Below are 22,432 nucleotides of genomic sequence, written 5' to 3' on the forward strand. Positions count from 1 at the left end.
CTCTTAGCCCTGACAAAAGAATAATTTCAAAAAACAACTAAATGTAATGGACTAGACCATTTTCTCAAGTCTGATTACAAAAAAAAGTTAGCTAAACTGTGTTACTTTTGACAGCAGGTCAGAAGGATTCAAATTCATTTGTATTTCAACAGAAAAAACGGAATGTTTCCTTAAATCCTGCTTTTAAAGTGTTGCAGTTTTGTTTGTGGGTTTGGGGTTTTTGAGGTGTTTTGTTTTGTTTTTTAATTCTTTTCATCTGGAATGCTCACACCAACTCATCACCAATCAGCTGAGGAGCACAGTGGAGTTTTAGGAGAGTAAACCCATCTAACATTGTTACTGTCAAAACTGATCTAAGGCCTCATCAATTTGCCAGGCTAAGACACCTACGTATGACAAACAGAATTCTTTAAAGCCTTGGTCAACAACCCACACTAGCAATGCAGCTGTTTGGCAGAGTTGGATGCATTCAGCACACCCTTTGCTAAAGCTTTTATTGAGATGAAACCTTATCCTGAAAATAGTTTTCTCCACCTTCAACAGAAGTATCCTGCACAGGTCTACTTCTAATAGAGTCAAACAAGTATTTACATTGTGAATGAAGAGAGTCAAAAATAACTGCTAATTCAGCTACAGAAAGCCTGACTGCCTGCTTTCCATTTTCCGTAATAGCTGTGCTGCTGCATCGAAACCCTTTTGCACATGCCAAGGTAACTACAGCAGACTTGCCCAGCATTACTGAATGAAGTGACACTTCATCAGTGTGTTTCTCAACATCCTTGTCCTCAAGGAAGGTTAAAGAGAAGAAAAACCCTCACTGCAAACAGTTTATTTAAAAAAAAAAAAAAAAAAGATAAATAAAACAAGATATCAGTATTTCATGGAAGATCCTCTAGGATCATCCTGCATTGAAGCATCAGGAAGGGAAAGTCTTGGTTTGCTCTAAGGTCAGGAGATAATTAAAATTCACTTGCAATTTCTTTTGCTGGTTAAAAAAACATTTAAACATGTGGAAGTCAGAGCTTAATTGTCTGAAATCATCTGCACTGCATTTACTAAAATAAAACAAACAATACTTGACTGATCATTTTCACATGCTTAGAAATTTAGATGTCTAAAAATTTTTGCTTAGGAAAAAATCCAACCAAAACAAAACAACTGAGGTAAAATACCAGGTTATTCTCTGGCACCCATAAAGAAAATCTTAACTTCGTAAAACAACAATTTTGTTCCAAGACATAGGTACAGAATTAAGTACAAAATGTTCAAGGACAAATCACTATGCTAGGACAACATTTTTCCAAGTTACAAAATAGATCAACTTTGCTAGTTAACGCCGTACCTAATTTCACAAGCTGCATACTCACTGCACAGAAACACAAATTAAGGTTGGTGAAGATGTATGTCCTTGCTCCAAGGAATCTGTATACTAGAGTATGATGGAGAAAAGTAATTTAACAATTTGAAGGATCCATAGTCTCTGAATTATATTTGATAATAGCAACTACCTGCAGGCTGTATCAAAACTGAAAACTCCAACTGGTACATGGTGCTGACCATCTCATTCTGTTTTCTTCTCCTGTATTAGCCTAAGACAGCGGAAGGTGCCTATACAGATTCTAAAATAGACTTTTAAAAAAAGACTGTTTTACAAAGATTGTCATCTCTTTTGACATCTGAATCCAGCAGGGAGCAGGATCAATGTGGTGACAAAGCAGCTGTTCACCTTGCAAAGGAGGATGGCAAGTTAGTCAGAGAGCAAACCAAAGTAAGTCTTTCACTCTCCATTTTTGAGAAAATGGGAAAATGAACAGGTGATCTGAAAGAATATGGTTTTACAGGAGAAAGAAAAAACTGCCAAGTACAAAGCATGGCAAAAAAAGAGGAAGGATCCTTACACAATGTTTTAAACTCAAAAAATTTCTTTTGACAAAGAACACAGATGATAGTATAGTCCACTGAGACATTTTACACTATGCACATGTATGCAGATTGTTATAAAGGATTTCAACTTTCTTACAGATGCAGTTTTTTTAATTACTGAAATAATTCAAGCTACTTAACCTTTGCACCCTGTTTAAATACCTCAGTAATTGAAACAAAAGCTGTGAAATGTATTAACCTGTCTCAAAAATTCCAAATCAAATTAAAAGGTAGTCCAAAGACTTCCAACATTTTCTTAAGAAAAAAACTACTATATTCAAACTTACAGGGCACAAGGGGTTTTTGTTTTGTTTTTTTTTTAACTGATGAGAAAAATATGGCTGCAGGTGCCTGAAGGCAAGTCTATAATCCGTCCTCTTAATTCTGCATCACTAATGCCAAAAGTTGTAAAATAGGTTATCTATATTATGATTTATACCACAGGTTCCACTGTAAAACCATGACTAGAATATATCAGCCAGCAATTCACTTTCTTGTTGTAGTCAAGATTCCTGAACAACACAAGTAGAAATTCACCACATCTCATTCCCTACATTTACTAGTACAGAAATGCTTTTAAATCAACACTGGAGAATTTTAATTTCCAGGAGTACTAGTAGAGTGTTCAGACCTGTTAATCTACAAATTGAAAGTTAAAATGTACAAAACACTTCCTTTCTAGTCAGATAGAAGGTCTCAATGTCTATTATTACTCAAAGCACAGAGAGCTCAGATCTGAAAGACTTCTCAGGAACAAACAGAAACCATGGTCTGACTAGACAGCTGATTAAGTCTAACAGCTTGTTACCACACGGGAGAATCCCATTCCTCATTCCTTCGCCCCTGCTCCAAGCCACCTGGTCCCCATGCCCTCCTTTACATTGCTGCTGGCGTTTATTGACCTGCTGATGAGCCAGTTCACCTCACTGAACCAGCAGGAATTTTCCTTTATTATTTTTTCTGGACACAGAACCACAGTCCTGTGAAATCTGATGGTATTTCTGACACTTGTTAAGAACTTCAGAACAAGAACTAGCAAGCTGAGCTGGGAGACATGCTCATGGCAGTGTTGTCCAGAAGACTGTTCAAGATTAACAGAGACATTTTTAACTGAAGCATCTATTAATACTCCACATGTCTGGTGCTTCAGAAAGAACTATCCAGATAATGAGTTTGCCTATCAGATACAGTTTGCTACAGGAATGATTACACCCCATTGCCAGAATTAACATATTCACTACTGCATCAAACAAGTGTGTTGATATTGTCTCCATCTAAAAAGGTACTCCAAATAAAACTAATCTTTAACTTTTCCATTTTGATAACCCTTATTACCCACGAGGAGTGCAAAACCTACAGACTAACTGCTCAGGTCTTCTTAGTGAAACCATTTCATTCAAGTCCTTACATAGCATACAGGCACATATAACAAATCATCACGATCTTTTGAAAAACTATATCCAGCTTCAGGGTAACATATGTTTTTAAAGAATCCAATCTGCGTTAAAATAACGTAAAAGCACACATCTACAAGGTGATTAAATCTTGCTACAATTATTACAACTATTAGTTTCTTGTCTTAAATGCCATTTTGATGCAGCAGGAGAATTCAAGCCACTCAAAAATTAACATGAGAAATACCAAGCCACTGATGCAAAATTTAAACCAAGCTTTCCTAAACCGTAAAAACCTTGTGGATCTTAAGAATTCAAAATTTGATGGGGGGCAGGAGAGGGGAAATCACAAAAAGCTAGAGAAGCTGTTTGAGACTGCACATAATTTGAATAAAAAGTAACAACAGTAATGGCTGAGATTAGACATACTGCAGTATGACTCCAGCTTCCTTGGTCTACATTGAGGAAGTTTCCTGCCCGGAGTATGTAACTGACATGAATGTCACATTATCTTATTGGTGAGAACACAGTCATATGAAATAGAATTTTTCAAAGAATCTGGCTAATACAGTTGATACTACCTGCCATTTCCCCAAATTCAGTAAGAAGAGACCGATACCCACGCAATCTCAAAATACATGTGTATATTTTAGAATTCTGGTGGTAAGCATTCATGCTAAGTAGAAGGTTCTACAGTAAACATTATAAAACACTAATAAACCATAAAGTCCAACCCTGTCTAAGAAACTCACAAGTTCAGAAAGATTGATGATTTAAACAAGAATCATTGAAAGGCCATCACAATTTCAGCTGCTGCACCTGCTTTAGTCCATTGCTCCCCTGCTGTCTAAATACATTGGTCTACTCAATGTCTAGAGGAAGAAGATATCTTGCACACAGTAAATTCTATATGAGCTCATGTATCAGGGCACTAACACATGGAAAAACTTAACATTATTTCAATGCTTGCCATTTATGTCAAGCAGTTGCTTTTCACATGTATTTAAAATTTCATGTTAAGTGTATTTATCGCATTTTAAAACAGCAAGAAAAAAATTCTCACAAAGATTCTCAAGTTGAAATTACTCTTAAGTCCAGCAGTCTTAAAATATTGTAGAAGTTGTTTATAATCAGAACACAGACGTTATTAAACTGCACCTAAGCCTTAGGTAAAGAGAATGAAGAGCAAGCGTTAGCAGCTAAGGGAAAATAAACCAGGTATATTTTCTGAAGTACCACTGATAAACTTGTCCATTATTTCCATTAACTTATAACTATGTCAAATGTCTCAGAACAGAAACCTGATTTTACTTTCAAGCACTTTAAAAATCTAACAGAAGACTTCTTCCATGTCTTAGAAATTAACCCACCCTCATGTAACAGCAATTTTTAAGAGTACATTTTAGATGGCCTATAAAGACTCCATAAAGAAACCTCCCTTTAAGAGTGCATCTAGGTTCTTTTTAGACCAGTGACCTAGATAGTCACTGAAAGTTTGCTGGCAACAAAATTCAAGGAAACCATGAATAACAAGAGCTTATCATTGATACAAAGCATTAATTGAGGACTCACAAACAAGTTAACTGCCCAGAATGGTTGAGATACTGAAATGGTTGAAACACTGAAATACTTCAGGTTACGTCTATTAATTAAAATAAAATACCAGGTTTACTTCGAAGTTAAGACAAGTTGAATTATCTCCCGTCTTCCCCACCTTTTCCACACTATTTGTATGAATTCTAGACCCCTATAAGTCAAGAAGCATTGAAATAGTACTTATTTCACACTAACCTTTCCAGATGAAAAGCCGTCTTTATAAACATACAAAGCTGAACAGCATCCAAAAGCAAGCTTATCTAGCAAGCTGAAAGTCGTAAGAGCCCGAAGTTGTACACCAAAAGTTTGTTCTGAAGTTTCTTGTATTTATCAACTACAAGAGTGCACACTGCTTTACCTTTTGTCACACACCTAAAAAGCACGTGCTCCATGTTTGACAGAAATGCTGAGACCACATGAAGTACAATTTGGCAACAGTAAGTTTTGTCTCCCAGATATCCAACTAAAGGGATAGCAACCATTTAACAAAGTCTTATTAATTACCTGCCTTGAACAGCAAACCTCAACAGAAAATAAACTGTGGTTATTCTCCATTATTGTCTTCAGGTGCTTTTAACTTGGAAATCAGCTTACAGCAGAGAGTATTGCAAAAAGCGACAAATTAGAGCCATCTAAACCACCACTTTCACAAACTCATTATTGGCTTTAACATGACAACATAGTAGTTCAACAGTGATGACTGATGACACAGAGAAGACAGCCCACTAGTACTGAAGAACAGTCTTCCCCCACTAAATACGCAGGTACAACTTGCATATATAGACACAGCAGCCACCTAACTCCATGGTGATTATGAAATGGTTAACTACCATTTTTCTTGATGCAGCTTCCACTTCAAGCTGAAGTTTATGTTCTAATTGTAAAGAGTAATATCATTTTATACATGAACAAGCCTTTTCTACTCATACTAAATTAGAGTCTGCCAATATGTGAGTCGCATGAATAACCAAATAAAGTGAAGATTCTTGGACATTATTATAAGCAGGAAAATGAGAAGGTTAAGGGATTTGCTTCTTGTTTCTCGAGGTTTCTGTTTTATGTGTTTTAAGCATGCCATATTCAGTTTGAAACGTAGAAGCAGCTCCAAAATTGCCTATAAAAATACTACCCTTTCCCCTACTTATTTTTTCAGAGGGAAATAAGTGGAAGAGGGAACAAGTCTCTTTATACTATGCAAAGATTCATAGGTCCTTCAGGATAACACTTCAGCAATTAAAAAATTGGAATGTGCATTCTTCCTGGCTACATACACACTACTGATTACCATGTGAAATATGAACAGCTACTCATTAGTTTAATTCAGCTAATCAGATTTATACTTTTTAAACAGAAAAGCATATGGACCAATGTTTTATCCATCACTTTTTGACTAGGTCTTAATGGTTACCATCCATGATATTACATAACTCAGGAACACTGTTTTAAAGGGCACTGGGGGATGAACAGATACATTTTATTACCTACATATTCAAAATGGATTTCTGTGCGTATTAACATGAGAAATCCAACATATTCCCAGGGTGTAGATGAACAAGTTTTTAGTCCATTTAAAATACCTGAAACCAGGAGAGTTAGAAGCAACAGAAACAGCCTAAAACAGCTTATACAAAGGGTCACATTTTAAGAGATCTGTCATTTGTTTGATGTAAAGGTTAAGGATGAAAATTAATTATAATTAATTATCTGAAATGTCAAAGACAACTTGAAGGAAAAAAAATCCTCTCCTCCAACCGCCCCCCCCCCCCACCTTTTTTAATCAGGTAAAAATTAATCTTGAAAAGCAAAACTTTTCAGTTTTCAAAGCAGCATGGAAAACCCCCTGTATTTAGGACACAAAACCATCACATTTCAATACAACCCTTAGATACAGTTACTAGTAATATGGACAAATCATATGTTTCAAATTCTGCTTTAACACCTACAAGGCTGAACAAAATAAAAAGGCATTGGAGAAAAGTTTTTAAGAAACAAGCCAGGTTAATCAACAGGTTATCCTGAGTATGTATGTCAAAGGATGACTGCAGATCAGTCTTTAAATGATCTGCTGTTCAATTCTCTAACTTTACATTAGTTCAGCCAAATATTTAGTATTTGAATCACTGCTGCAACTGAAAAATTAAGACACCTCGCAGATCTGAACTGACTTCAAAAAAAATTTAGTAGACCTAGAATCAGTTAACACTCCATCCAGATTATTACAAAACTGATACTATTTTCATAGCTTTTCCCCACGCAGTTCCCTTATTAAAAGCATGCAAAATAAGTCTAGATATTTTTAGAGTGCTTAGACTCATATATGATGCAAATCTGACCACCTCATCAATACAGGGAAACTTCCACACACCCTTCATGTTCTCAATCCATTTATTTTCCATAAACGTTTTTGTAGCACATGTGTGCTTTGTTAACTACACATATTAATACCAGCTCAAAGCCAGAAACATCTTTAAGAGGTAAGCATAAACGTATGTCTGCAGCAACATCTTGCATTGTATCATATTGTTTGACAGTTCTCCAAGGCTTTTTATATAGTCCAGAAGATGCAGACATATTTATATAAACAGGTTAAAAAACAGGCCACAGTTTTTCCTAGGTTCTTCACTTAAACACAGCTCACTAAATCAGAAGTACAAATAGTGACTTTCATTGCCAAAGCAGTTCATTAAAGAATTTAAGATCAGGAAATAGAATAACAGAATTGATTTTATGAACTATTTATTACAGGAAAAAAGAAATAATCAAGAAGTTTAAGCGATTTTACAGTAAAAATCACACAGCTTTTTGGTAATTGAGGTTGCTATAGTTTGGTTGGCTGACTGCTTTCAGTATATGAGATATTACTAACCTGATTTCATAAAAATCTATGAAAGACTATCATTACCTGAGCTTTCAAACAAATAACTTGTTTCCTAGTACGTAGGCCACAGAACAAGCCTCCCTGTTCGTCAAAGCATAAAAGAGACACACACACAGAGCAGTGCCACAAAGATTGTTTAAAAATTCTGCAGACATTCAGTTATTTCCACTATATGTAGTTGCTGTAACAAAAAATAAAAATTAAAAAAAAGAAGAGTGGTGGTGAATGTGTATGCCAAGCATTCAGACAATAGGTAAGTAACTGAGGTGACAGTGGTGAGGCAGTTACTGTAGCAGCATCTAGGAAGGCTTTCAGCTGATGAAATGGCATAAACCACATGTTTTTTATAGAAAACAAATAGTCTTGCAAGTCCCACTCAGAGAAACAAGCAATCAGCTTGAAAAGAGGAAGGAAAAAACACACAGATACATGAATTTAGTGACCTACAGACACTCTGTACATCAGGGCATCTGAACTAAAAAGCAAAAAACACAACTTCATTGCATTTCACCATAAAGACAAATCCTCTTAGAAAGAAAAAAGGTGGAACAATTCCAATCCTTTATTCAACTTTTTCTCAGCCTATACCTCACACATGGAGACCAAACTGAATTAGATTAATCAGGTTTGAAACAAAAAGCTTCAGACACTTCAGATAAGTTGCTACTTCACAAACATATCATTTGTGATTGCACAGCTCAGAGTACTTTTTTACTTAAGATAATTTAGATTAAGGCTTATTCCCTCCAATCTTGTAATCTACTCGTCCCTGCATGAACAGTTTGATGAACGTCAAACCTTTGATGGTGTGCTGGTATCACCACTAACTATAATACATACAGTTTACAAATCATAAATGCTTCAAAGGTAAGAAATTAAGATGACACATGCAAGAAGTGCTAGCAATACTTTCCTGAGTTACAGAGCTAGCTCAAATAGGGCCACATTTATTTTGACATAATTCTTTATCTGGAACTTCTCACTAGAAATTATATGGTCCTTATATCTATACATAGATGAGGAAACAATGGCTCTTGCTGCTATGGAGCATTTGCTCTAAGGAGGCTGCTAGCAAGCACTCAAAATCCTCTACAGAGATATGTATGTATGAGGAAGTATGATAAACACTCACATAATATCAGTAAGGAATTAGAGAGATGCACCGATTATGCATCCAGAACCTGAAAGCTTCTTTATTTGAACTTCATAAGATAGATGATGGTGAACTCTGTGGGGTTTTCTAATTTGTTTTGTTCTTTTCAGAACTTAATCGTGGGAATTCTGGCAGGATAGCTCCTAAGTGCAACAAAATTTCAGCCACTTAATCAAAAGTGCTATGTATACTGCTATTCTTACTGGCACCACAGCATTTGATGCAAGCATTTAATTAAATAGGGATGACACCACCATCATGTACCCCAAACAATGATATATATATAATGGTCCACTTCCAGTCATTGTTCTCAGCAGTAAGTTTATGGGTCAGTCCTCAAATATATGCCCAAAAGAACTACAGAAACCACTAAGAGCTTGTGGATCCAACTACAATCCACCAAAAACCTAAAAAAAAAAAAAAAACCAAACCACCCCACCACCCAAACAAACAAAACGCAAAACCCAAAACCACGAAAACAACAACAGCAACAAAACCAGAAAACCCAAACACAAACAAAAAAACAACCCAAAAAACCCACACCCCAAAAAGACTGGGTTTCCTCATAACTAGAAGCAATATTTTCAGTAAATTCAGAGATGTTGGTCTCTTCCTATGTTTTTTACTTAATTCTTGATTTCTCAAATCTGTTACTTATTCCATATTTTTCTTATGATACCTAGATAATGGTTTCGCTCTATGCTTTCAGTCAGCTTCTTATACTGGTTCTTTCTAGAGTACCTTGCACAATTGTAAATAGTAAAATATTGGTATCTGTCCTAATTACATGAATTAGCAATGTGGGTTCAGTGAGAGTGTTTATGTAGTCATGTGCAAATTTTTTTATTTAAACTAATCCCTCTCCTAAAATCCAAACCAAGAAGCAATATATAAAAAAACAAATCCCAAACCAATCAACTTTCAAGAAAAAAGTTAAACAGGTATATTTTCATTAACTTTTTTCAGAGCTAAGTTCAAAAGAAAATTAAAAAATTAAGGTCTGGAAAGATTGCGTATTATTAATACACGAACTGTAGAAACAGCAGCAGCCCAGACTGTTAGGAGACTATTATTTTGCATGTGTTCTACAACACACTAAAAGGCTTTCCACTGCACTTATTACTTGCAAATGTAAACCAAACCAAACATGTATATCATTCCAAAGGGTCTAAGAAGGCAAATACTGTAAAAGTCTTTGATAGCTTTGCTTTGTGCAAAGTAACAGTAAATAACCTCAATAAATACTGCATCAAGTGAAGAAACTAGCATTACTTTTACCTACAGGTTCAGGTACTTAGAGGGTCATGGAATGAAACACAAAACTCTCTCAACCAAGTCCCGTTGGGCTTGTCTTTGCTGCAACACACATGCCAGTACAAAAGTTTAGTTCCTCCTGTAGCATTTGAACCAAGTCAGTAGTTTTGCCATTGGAATCACAGATCCTGTTGGCTCAGACCATTTTACAGGAGACAGTTGAAGCCAAGTCTTGATACTGAAGTAAACTCAGTAACACTTACCTATTTGTACTTGTTCTGGCTGGCTCAATGATACAAATGCTGATGTGTCATCAATCCATGAAACCTGAATGTTACCTAGAAAGGACAAAAGAAATGATTATGACTATTTTTATCTTAGGCTTAGTCACAGATTTTATCTGATGTGCCATGACATAAAAGAAGATAGGCAACTAAGAGTAACTTCACCTGAGAAGGCTTTTGTCCACTGTAAAGGTGCGTAGTGCATACACAGTTGTACATGAGCCTGGAACTGTTCAGAAAGCAGCAACTGTTAGGGGTGCGTATACATCCTGTATACCCTCAGACCCATTACAGTAAGAGCCAAAAGGAAAAAGAGACACATCTAATACCTTTTTCACTCCCAGAGTATTCTTCTGCTTCTTCATAGCTTTTTTTTTTTAAATCTTGTAATTCAAGTAATCTTACGGGGTTTTTTAGTCCCCTTCATGTGTTCTAAATAATTCTACAACAAAAATTGAAGCTGTATTTTCTGGGAAATTTCAGCTCTGTACCAAAATAAAGAACAGCTCTTTGGGTTTTAAAACCTATCCATCCTTCAGAACTGCAGCATTTCCTAAAGACACAGCATGGACAAGCTCTAGTTACCACTCACTGTTCCTTTGCTAGTAAGGACACCCAAGATAAGAAATTCCAGTAGAATGGAGCAGGGTGGGGAAGATTGCTCACACAAGTAGAGAACTCCAGCTATTGCAACACTCTGAATCTTCAAACTCTGGTTTGTTTGGATCACACTATACAATATTTCCTGGATGTGGAATGAAAACTTAATTTGAGTAAATATGAGGACAAATGCACAAAATCAGGGACCTCATTTGGAAGCTGTGACAATGGAACAGTGACTGGAAATAAGTTCCTCCATTCATCAAGCAGTTAGTCCATTTTCTATGTGAATGGCTTAAAGTGTCACACTAGCACTACAAGAGCTCATCACCAGGCAAAAGTGGAGGAAACGATTCCCATTCCAGACACAAGGTCTTATTATAGTCTGAAATCCATTTACATCTCCTGTCCTCATCTAACTGCTCTACTGTTTGTACAATTCAGATATTGAAAATTGGTGCAATTTTTTTCAGGCAGACTAGGAAATCAAGTTACATATAATGTTACACCACCATTTAACCTTCAGACATCACAAGGTTAAAAACAATGATGCAAAATGGCTTAAAATGCATTTTATTTTCAGATGTTTAATCTATTTAAATCTAATTTAGCCTACAGGTTACAAAGTTATAGAAGTCTCTTCTGAAATCCAGCCAGATAATAAACAGATTTTCTAATTATAAAAAATAAAAGCCTAGTCAGATTTAGTTTGCATGCTATACATTTGAGTAGCCAGCTATTTAGGACTTTAAGTTATAACAATTTTGATTATTGCCAAAACCATAATTAATTCAGTATGGTTTCTGACATTTCCCTATGCTAAAGGCTGCCATTAAGAAGAGCCTACAGTGAGAAGTCAAACATTAGAATTTCTTTAAACACTTTGTAAGGCAAATAAATTCAATTGCTAATAATTCAGTCTCTGAAGAACATAGATCTTTGCTGCCTATGGGTAAGGGTCTTCACTGTAGGGAGAACTTGCTGTTGCCAGGACACTTAACATTTCACAACACAGGAAAAGCCCAAGCTGATAGCACATTTGGTAAGACCCTGACACCGAGCTTCCTTTAAATATTAGAAATTACTGCACAATAACACTGTTCCAAATGCATTGACAAGTTATTGCTCTGAATTTGTTGGAGTACGAAGTCCTCCTTTCTTGCATTACTAATTACAAAATTTTCCAAACAATCATTTGAGACATCTGAGACCATATGCTTCTGTAATTCTTCAACATGGAAGTGCTGTCCAGATTCTGTCCCTTTCCTACATATATGGTTAATTAATTCCATATCTACCCTGAACGGACCAAAAGAAAGATCAGAAAGAAAAATTCTCCCGAACATCTTGCAATTGAGCCCTTAGCGTAAAATATCAAAGAGGATCAGTGATGGACTGATCCTGAAGGAGTTCAGTTACTACTCAAATGGACTACAGTGCCCATGTTTTTACTAAGTATCAATTAAAAATAAATAAATAAAAATCCAACCTGTTGATGGCACATCATTTCAGTATCAGATACTTATTCATTGCTGCAGAAAGGCTGTTGCACTCTAAGTGATTTTGGTATTTTAGATAATTAAGGGTTTTGATACCTGCCAACATATGCTGCCTTTATACTCCGATTTATACATTTTAAGAATAAGTCAAACATTAAATAGTGGACACTGAGCTGCAAACTGAAGAGAACTGCAACAAATGCTCTTATGCAATTCTCCATGCTTAAAAGATACTCTTTTCAGACTATGTCACATTTCATTAAGAAATAAGAATTTAAGAGAGACAAGATTAATAAATTAGATCATTTAGCAATATTGCTAAGCACTCAGTAAATATTGTGCATTTCAAAAGTATGGTGAAAGGGCAATAAGGAGCTGAAAAGCAAATGCATCTGCACTTCAAGTACAATATTTAGTAATCAACATAGCCGCATGCCAACTTACTGCAAGGCTAATCCAAATAAGCCATATACAGCAATGTAATATAATACCAGCTGAAGAGAAATAAAACAGAAAATTTCTCTCTCTACATTTCTAGAATAGATCAAATGTCTTCAATAGTTTGAAGAACACCACTGTTAGCCTATATGTCCCCTTGTCTATTTGCTACTACGTGCACTGTCAAACAACGTCCCTTGCTAAAAAAAGGGTAACATCAAGTAAAGAATTATCAAGTGAAATAAAACATCTTCACCCAAACAGGAGTAGATGAAAATCTGATCTGCGGCTTCTGACATGAAGGCACAAAGTACCATGTTTTTTTCTATAAATAAATTTGAAAATTCTATATATATAAACATAAACATACAAACAACATTAAAATCCACAGAATAAAATTATACTGATGGATTATGTCAGTCAAACAGATTTTCCTTCGGTTTTTATACCACAATAACCAAAGATATTGAAAGGCTTCTGTATAACAAACTAAGTAAACTAGGACTCAGTCTTCAAAAGAAAACTCTAAGGAAGATGCCTATAGATGTCTACGGGGAAGATATGAGAACATAAATTACATGAAAGACATACAGAGGGGTTTCACTATTTCATTATAGAACAACTAAGGGACATCTATTAAAATATAAAGAAGTTTTAAAACCAAAAGAATTTTTCACATAATGCTTAACTGCAGTTAAGGAACTGCCATCAAGTACTGTGGATGATAAGAATATATATAGGATAAAGAATTATTTTAGACCAACTTACAGAAAGCTGTGAAAGGCTCAAACTAAAAGATGCAAGTATGACCTCTAGCTCATGAGTCCCTAAGTTACAGATTGCTAGAAGGCAGGAAAGTTGTTTTACTTTGGCTCTGTTCTTATATATTTCCTAAACAACTGTTAGTGGCAATTAAACACTTAGGATAGTTATTAGGACTATATGGTCCTTCATTTAACCAAAAAAGTTTTAAAATATATTCTACTTTCTTACAACAAAAAAAAAAATTGACCACATTGACACCATGATAGAATTGCTAACAGTTTCTTGACACTGACTGCATCAGACAACAGAAATAGTTGAAGCTTTTAGTCTATGAGCAAGGGGTGAAGCATATATTAAACACAAACCACATTTTTCTGGTGAATAATTGAGAAGGGTTAACAGAGCTTCCACCTTTCTAGCAGGAAGACAGGGTACAATGAAAGCAAGAACAGCTGAAGGAAGCAATGGCATGAGAAGGAGGAGGAAAGGCCAGAAATGCAGAGGATAGAAAATTCAACACCCCCCCCCCCCCCCCCCAAACAAACCAAAACCAAAAGAAACAACTAAAACCAAATACACACACACAAAAAAAAAGCCAAACCCACAAACCAAAAAAACAATACTCAAAGTTCACATGTCTGTATGAACATGAGCTCAGGAGAATACTTAATACATATATTGTGTGCTAGAAGTTTTCCTTAAACTAGATTTTGAACCTTTGAAAGGGACATTTTTCAAGCTCCACTTTTTTTCCTTCTTTTTTTTTTTTTTTAAGAAAAGTGAAACTGAGTTTGCAGTACAGTGGTTAGCAGGAACAGATGTCATAGTATATGGAACTTGTAAATGAGTCTCAAAAAAATATTTAAGAGTCACTTAAAACTCACCTATATAGTAGCTTGGACTACTATAACAAGATTTAAACACACAAAGGACTGGCTACATTTTAAAAGTAATTTATGCATCTTCAAGATCACTATGACTCCATGAACTATATCAGTGTTCACCTGCCTCTTAAAGACGACTCTCACAAAATACAATGCATAGGTTTGGCTCCACTCACTTGGAAAATTTTTAAGTGGTAGTTTTTGTAATACTGTATAATATGTGTTTTAACTAAAGCCCATCAGAGACATTCATTTAAGTAGAAGTGAAGGCTATATACTAAAGCTGTATTCCAGCAAATACTATTTTAATACCTTCGTATTTCACATCAGCATGACCAAATAAACTACACAAATACAAGAATTTAAAGAAAGTGTTTTAAGAGACTACATAGTACTGCAAGTACTTGTACAGTGAAACTACATTCACCCATGAGACTATAAAAACATCTTGCATGAACAGGTGTCCACTTGGTATGCATGCAGTACTGAAAGACTTCAAAATCATGAACACTCCTTCTAGAGTAGCAAAAGTAAAACAGTTCCAAGTCTGACACTGCAGTCCCTTCAGCTGTTTCACTGCTTTCATTAGAAGCTTCATGGAAGATTACAACTCTGCTTCAATTCATACTAGGCTATAACAAAATCAAAATATTTTTTCTATAAAGTCAGATTAATGTTGCTATTCAATTTAACAATTGATTTTTAATCTAGGTAAAAGCTTAATTTAAAAACACTTTTGTTTAACTGGTGTAATAAATCGGGATAATTAGCGTCTGTTACTGCCATTTTTGTTTGGCTTTTCGCAAATCACTTAACCTCACATTGCACCACTCTCTGTCTCTCTGTCCAGCTACAATGGAAAAAGCATGGGTACTCCTAGAATTTTGGAAGGAACAATCTGCAGTTTGTTTTGAGATACTATAGCAATAAGACCTAACACAAAATATAGATTAAGTACTACCCAAATACCAGGAGTTTGTAAATCCACGTATGAAAACATTCAGCTCCGAAATCTGGAGAAGTGAGAGAAATGGGATTTTCAAAATTGAACAGCATTTTGAGATGTGTAAGTATGACCCCTGGTGGTAGTGATCTGTGCTTGCGTTTCACAAGACTGAAGGGGAGGAGTTGATAAAGTAAGAAAAAGAATATATGGCTGAGTCTTTAAAAGCCTATAGAAACAACATCCAAACTGCATTGTTTCTTACCCCTGTAATAGCAACGCTAGAATATTCTCACGTTCTAGATTTCCCAATCAGGAATATTAAATCCTACCCAGCATTAGACCAGCATCATGCTGCAGTACAGATCAAAATTCAGAAGGAACTGAGTGAATTTTATATAGATCCAGAGACCCTGCACAGACTGCCAAGTCATAATTCTAGGTGAAGAGGAAAAGAACAGTATCATTCTGTAAACTAGCATGGTGACCCACAGCAAGCACAGGAGTGGCAAGACTGAGTACACTGAAGGACTTCCCTCCTTTTACTGGGGATTAAACATCCTTATGCATACCACAGAAATTATTTCAACAGAGGTTAGGTTCAGGTTTGCCCTGAATCCGTTTGTCACACCACAAACTCTGACTTAAGTCTTTAAGTGTGGTACATAACAAGTGATAGGACGAAAGAAAATGGCCTCAAGGTGCACCAGGGGAGCTTTAGATTGGATATTACAGAAAATTTCTTCACTGAAAGGGTTATCAAGCATTGGAACAGGCTGCCCAGGGAGGTGATGGAGTCACCATCCTTGGAGGTATTTAAAAGACGTGTAGATGAGGTGCTTAGGGACATAGTTTAGTGGTGGACTTGGCAGTGTTAGGTTAACAATTGGACTCCATGATCTTATGGGTCTTTTCCAATCTAAATGATTCTGTGATTCTATTACTTTGAAACAACTGCAGTACACTGATCAAGTACTAGCTAAACAGACACCTCTTCATTTGCTTGTCTCCAAAAGGGGAAAGGTCCATTTCATAATAGAGAGCCAACTAGTCACTTCTCTGCTTAGAAACACATGTAAAAAGATGCACAGTTTTTACAGCAATTATACTCCAATGGACAAAATTGGTACTGGGACTTGAAGCAAGACTAGGGGCAGGAAAAAGGGCAAACTATAGTGCCAAGCAGAAAATTTTTAGTAATAGGGAAATTACAAATTCAGTCCTACATGCTTGGCTTAGAGCTGCCAACACTAATGCAATATAAAGCAAAGATTTTATTTTTTTAAATGAGAAAGTGATCCCCCCAATAAACACTTTGGTAAATAGCTTGCCTTTTTTTTTTTTTAAAGCAACTTCCCATTAAAATCCTCATTACATAATTTGAGGAAGACAAGATGCATAAATGTCTGTTATACATAACATTTAATAAGTTACTTTCAGTAATGTAAGTATTGCAAGCAAATATTTCTGGAAAATCATGCAAAAAATTATTTTAATAAGAGTGATAATTTTTGTTTTACATTAAACGTTTTAAGAAACAGAAAGAAGTTACCTCTTTGGAAAAAAAAAAAAAACACCACAGAAAAATAATTTAAGATTATCTGCAAGCCCGAAAGATCTCTTTTGAAGCATTACTTTACCTAGCAATAAGAAACTAGAAACCAATCGGCAATAAAAATTTTGGAAACAACATCCAACACAGGGCTGTATGAAAGATCATTCTTGTTCTGATTCAGGGATACAAAGCATAATCACTGTTTTCTGCTGCAAGAGTTAGGTATCAGGAGATCGCTGTCAATTAGTTAGGCTCTCCATTCCTTACATTATATACTAACACTTCACAGAGGAACAGGACTGCTAGTCCCCAGTTATTAGATAGCTTTTTTGTTGTTTCTTCTGACTTGGATGGTGTTCACAATCTTGAAATCAAATTGGCTATTTTCAAGCTTGCTTGCTTGCCTAGACTCATGTCAGTTAGTGTCTGGCTTTAAGCAGACTGCGGGATGAACCTTATTCCCAAAACCTTGATCTGCCTTTCACACCAATCCCCATTCCCTTTACCCACCTCTATAAACTCTTACCTCCTCCCAGGAGAGGCTGTAAATAAAAGGATCAAAGGTCCGCAATATTCAACAAGCACCACATAAAAAGATTTCTAATGAGCAGTTCATTAGGGCAGACATTTTCAACACAACATTACAAAGAAAGTCCAAAGGACACCATTCAAAAATTACAAAAGGCTATTCATCATTACCTATACTAGGAGTAAGTCTGCACCCACAGATTAAAAACCACAAACAAAAACAGAGGTACTTACTAATGACAAAGAGAAAAAAAAAAAAAAAATGTATAAGAAAGGATAGACTATATCACTCACCAAAGGCACTGAAAAGCTGGTAAAGGTCACTAGTCTTCCACTCTTTGGGAAAAGTAACATGAAGAACATGATCTCGTTTTGGTTGCACTGCAAAGCAAAACAGGATTTGTTAAACTAAGAGTTACTACTGGTATCTTTAGAATATCCTAAAAAAAAAAAAAGTTATCCAATATGGTCATGTAGCTTCCTCCTGCCTTTTTTTTTTTTAATAGAAAAACAGACCAAGATCTATGAAACCACATCAGGCACCAACAAAAATGTGCCTGCAATTATGCATGAAATAAACATACTAAATCCTACTAGATCATCTGTATAAGAAATTGAAACAGCATTACATGCAGTGGGAAATGCCCACAAATCCAGTCTTTCACATCCTTTGTGCCAAATTCAAGAAGAGAAGAAAAAGCTAACAACCTCTTCATGCTCCAGCTCTAGCTTTAAAAAATTCTTAGCAATAATTCAATGTTGCCATTCTTCTGTCAATAAAAAACTTACTGTGAAACAATGTTCAATTCAGTTTTCATATAACATTAGGTACAAGCTAGAATATACATGCTGACAGACTTGGGGTTTTTTAAATTAAAAACTACACCAAGAAAAAAACAGCATGTAAAGTAAAGGCCAACATCTAAAGAAGAAGTGCAAAAGAAGTCTTTGGTGTACACTGGAAGTTATTTGGAGCTTTCTGAATTTGAGAGAGAGAATCCAAGTCAAACTGCTGGACAAGGTATAGCAGAAATTGTCACTATACATCTGTCTTACTTTTACACACTTCCCCCTGCACATCTGGTATTGCTCATCATCAGAGGCAGGCTACTGAACAAGATGGACCTTTGACCTCGCCCAGTAAAGATCATTTGTATATAAGAGATCATGACAATTACATGCAACTGCAGTTCCTTTCACTAGACGCTTGAGCTTTTAGAACCTGTGAATTCCTATCATATTTTAAAAAGCAGCAAGTGGAATACTTAATTTTAAGGTGCAAACATATTGAAATATTTTCCATTTTCATATGAAACTATTTACAAGTCATTAATTGAGTCTATCCACAGGTATCGGCAAAGATTTATGTCTTTATGCATGACACATTGCTAGATCTTCCCTTGTCATTTTATGTTTAATGGTTCAGCCTCCGTCTAACATCAAAGTGGAGTGTTCCACTTTATAATTTAGTGCTCCAGTTTGTTAAAGGTAACTCACGGGTTAACTACACACAGCTTTAATGATCAGATTTTAACTTGACCACATGGAAACACTCTCAGGAAGAGCTTCTCTCTTCTTTGGGTAGAGAGATACAGGGACTGACTTTCATCTTAGTGAATTACCCTCCTGAATTCCTTTGTGATACAAACTTTTCTAGTTTCTGATCTTAGGAGACTTTTTCAAGGTGGATCTCATTCATGGAGCACGTTTCCAAAACTGGACCGTTAGCCACTTGTTATTGCTATATCTGACTTTCATGTGTACTTGACCCTATTATACAACGGCAAGCCTCTTAGGGTTTTTTGCCACGTTTGTTTAAGATGCAACTTTGCACTGTTTACTGATGAAAGCCTTGTGAATTGTTAATTTCATAAATACAGCTAAACATTAGCAACTACTACAATTTAGTCATGACTAGTAATTACAGTAAGTGGTAGTGTCCTCAGCCTGGTATGTACTTCATAGTAGAAAGCATATACGTTTCTAGGTATAACTCCATTCCACCAGTAAGGCTTCATTTTTGCATGAACTTGATAACTGTAGCTTTCAACAGTTACAGTGTTTCCTGAATAGATAGAACAGATTTTTATGCACTTTGGTTTTAAGCCTTCCCACCCCTGCCCAAAGGGTTAATGGAATTTTTATTACCAAATAATTTTTTAACATCTTGTGTAAACTCAACAGAACAGTTACTTAGAGGCCTCTAAAACACAAATTCCTAACCAAAACATGTCATGAAAATAGGACAGAGATTTCCAAATGCATCTATCTTCTAAGGAAGAGACTGCAGCATGAACTCAATTATAATATTAAAAAAAAACTTCACAAAAGCACCATTATGCATATACCAACAGTAAAAATAATACAGTCATAACTCAGCATCTTGTAACTGAAATATTGAATGCTTAATGAAGTCAGGGGAAAACAGGTTTACTAAGTTTTGTTTTGAGTAACTACTTGTTTTGCTCCACATAAGTAAAGAACCTAGCTTTTCAGTTGCAAAAAAATGGAAGACCAGAACATGATCCTGTGGTAAGCTGGTAGAACCCATGCAGCTTAGAAAAGGGTAAATTTTTCATCTGTCTGATCATATTGGCTGAAATGAAATTGATATTGGAGACAGGCATGAGGAACATAGCCTTTTCCAGATGAAACAGTATTAACTGAAGATGTTATAGCTGCCAGCCTCCAGCCACTTGTGATTTGCTTGTAAATGCTTCAATCTTTTTCACTCCAAACAAGCTGGGTTAGCACGAGTTTATTCGAAAACTCCCTGCTAACAAGTTTCAGGTTTGCATGAGCACCTGAGCATCAGATTGGATGGAGACACAAGTAGCTAAAGAAAGCAATCCCCTCATGAGCACAGGGGAAAGTCTTGTTCCTTAAATCTGCTGCTTCAAAAAATCAAAAAGGACACAAAATTTTTTAAGCACCAGAATCCAATTTTTTTGACACTATAAAAGCCAAACACCAAAACCCCACAAGTTGCCTTAACAAGCCAATGAAGATCAATTCTTTGATATATAGCCTACTGAACAGCTAGCAATTCAAAGGTTGAAGTATTTGCAATCCAGTAGTAGAGAATTGTAACTGTAGCAACTCCAGTTTCGGATGTTGTAACAGCCTTTTTCTATTGATTAGAGAGAAGAAACTACTTCTAACCCTCCAGTATCAGTTTATTCTTAAATTCACTTTCAATCCTCTGATAAAATTCTACAACTTCTACCTATTCAGGTGAGAAATATTTGATTCATATTCTGCTTTGCAGTCATTTTGTGTAGCAACTTCATTCTTTTTAAATTAGTTTTTAATACAAAGTAACAAAAGAAGATGATGAAAGTCACTTTCACATATTCAATACTATTTGACCTAGCATATCTTACCAAACTCCATTATTTCTGGAAAAATTGCACAAACTAGCTATAACACTACAGGACAAACAAACTGACAAACACAAAGCTTATGACAGTCACCTAGTTAGCTGCACCTCAGCTTTTTTTTTTTTTTTTTAAATACAGTCTCCAAGTGTATCAACCACAGAAGTGTGGCCTTATTCTTTGCGTGGCTTTACTTCTCTACAAAAATGCCCCCTACAGACAATAAACCACCAGATACCTTCCTCAACCTACAGCAGTGTTTAAATCTCAGAACAGAAATAAAAGTTTCTAAAACAGCCAGCCAAACATGCCACCCTAGATGTACTTTCTGTTTTGAAGCTTAGAAAGTCTTCCCAGTTCAGATTCTGCTGTAACATCTGCATCAGTCTGTTCTACAGGAGTGGCTTTCAGATAAAAGAGACAGACTTTCAGAGGCAGGCTCTTTTTTGGCAACTCTTCTTGGCAAAGTATCAAAACAATCCTGTAAATTGGCTAGCAAGTGGAAGGAGCATCTTTACAGCTTAGTAGCTTTGGCATTCTCTCAATGACCCAAAGTATTTATCCATTCTTCCACTCGATATCAAACAGTTGGGGAAAGAAGTACGCAACATAATTAGATAACCATTCCAACAGATCCACAGCGCCAGAGCTCAGTGATCTGATCACCTAACTGCATTTAGAAGTTAAATATATGCCCTTACAGCATGTATTTTCCTCTCCAGTAGTTACTTCCTTCTTTCTAGAACTGCATTCTGTTACTATTAAACTAGCATCTAATAAAGGGTCATCCTCCAGTCTGAGCTTTCTGATGCATGGACTGGAAAATGTCTTCACATCAATATTGCTTCCAGATGGGTATCATTTTTAAGACATTCGTGTATCTGACTTCACAGTATAAAATTAAGCTTTCATCTAGTCGAGGACTAGATTGACCTCCAGGGCTTCACATTTTTGTAAGTCAAGACATCAGTGGTAACACCCATCTGAAGTTTTCCCCCTCACAGTGTAACATCCCATAACAGTAAGGACCTTTATATTAGCAAAATCTGTTTTCATTTAAATGTATTAGCAACTTATTACAGCCCCAGGTCTGTAACCTGAAATAACTTGAAATGTAAAAATATTTCAAGTAACATTTTTCCGTTTATGTAATCATAATCTCATGTGGCAAAAGAATTCTGATGTTTTGATTGAAGTTAAGTAAAGGTACTGCTGCATGCAAATTGTGAAGGGAAGTGGCCAGAAGATTTTCAGAACCATTTGCTATTCATTAGTTTGCATCCTGTATTTACTGCTGGGGTGAGGGGAGAGGGGAAAGTGTTAAGACCCCACTTTATATGTTGTATGGTATGTAAGAATAG

General features: G+C 35.8%; 1 protein-coding gene across 3 annotated transcripts in view; it reads right to left on the minus strand.

Moving 5' to 3' along the window:
• PARN (poly(A)-specific ribonuclease) overlaps positions 1-22,432 on the minus strand; it is a 63,260-nt gene that overhangs the window by 14,673 nt on the left and 26,155 nt on the right. For all 3 annotated transcript variants that reach the window (XM_059826208.1, XM_059826207.1, XM_059826206.1), the window contains 2 exons: positions 17,989-18,075; positions 10,462-10,536 (listed from right to left, as the gene is read on the minus strand). In XM_059826208.1, coding sequence (XP_059682191.1) covers positions 10,462-10,536; positions 17,989-18,075 — 162 coding nt within the window. The remainder of the gene's footprint in view (positions 1-10,461; positions 10,537-17,988; positions 18,076-22,432) is intronic.

This window comes from Gavia stellata, chromosome 18, assembly GCF_030936135.1.
Source record: "Gavia stellata isolate bGavSte3 chromosome 18, bGavSte3.hap2, whole genome shotgun sequence".
Classification (NCBI taxonomy): Eukaryota; Metazoa; Chordata; class Aves; order Gaviiformes; family Gaviidae; genus Gavia; species Gavia stellata.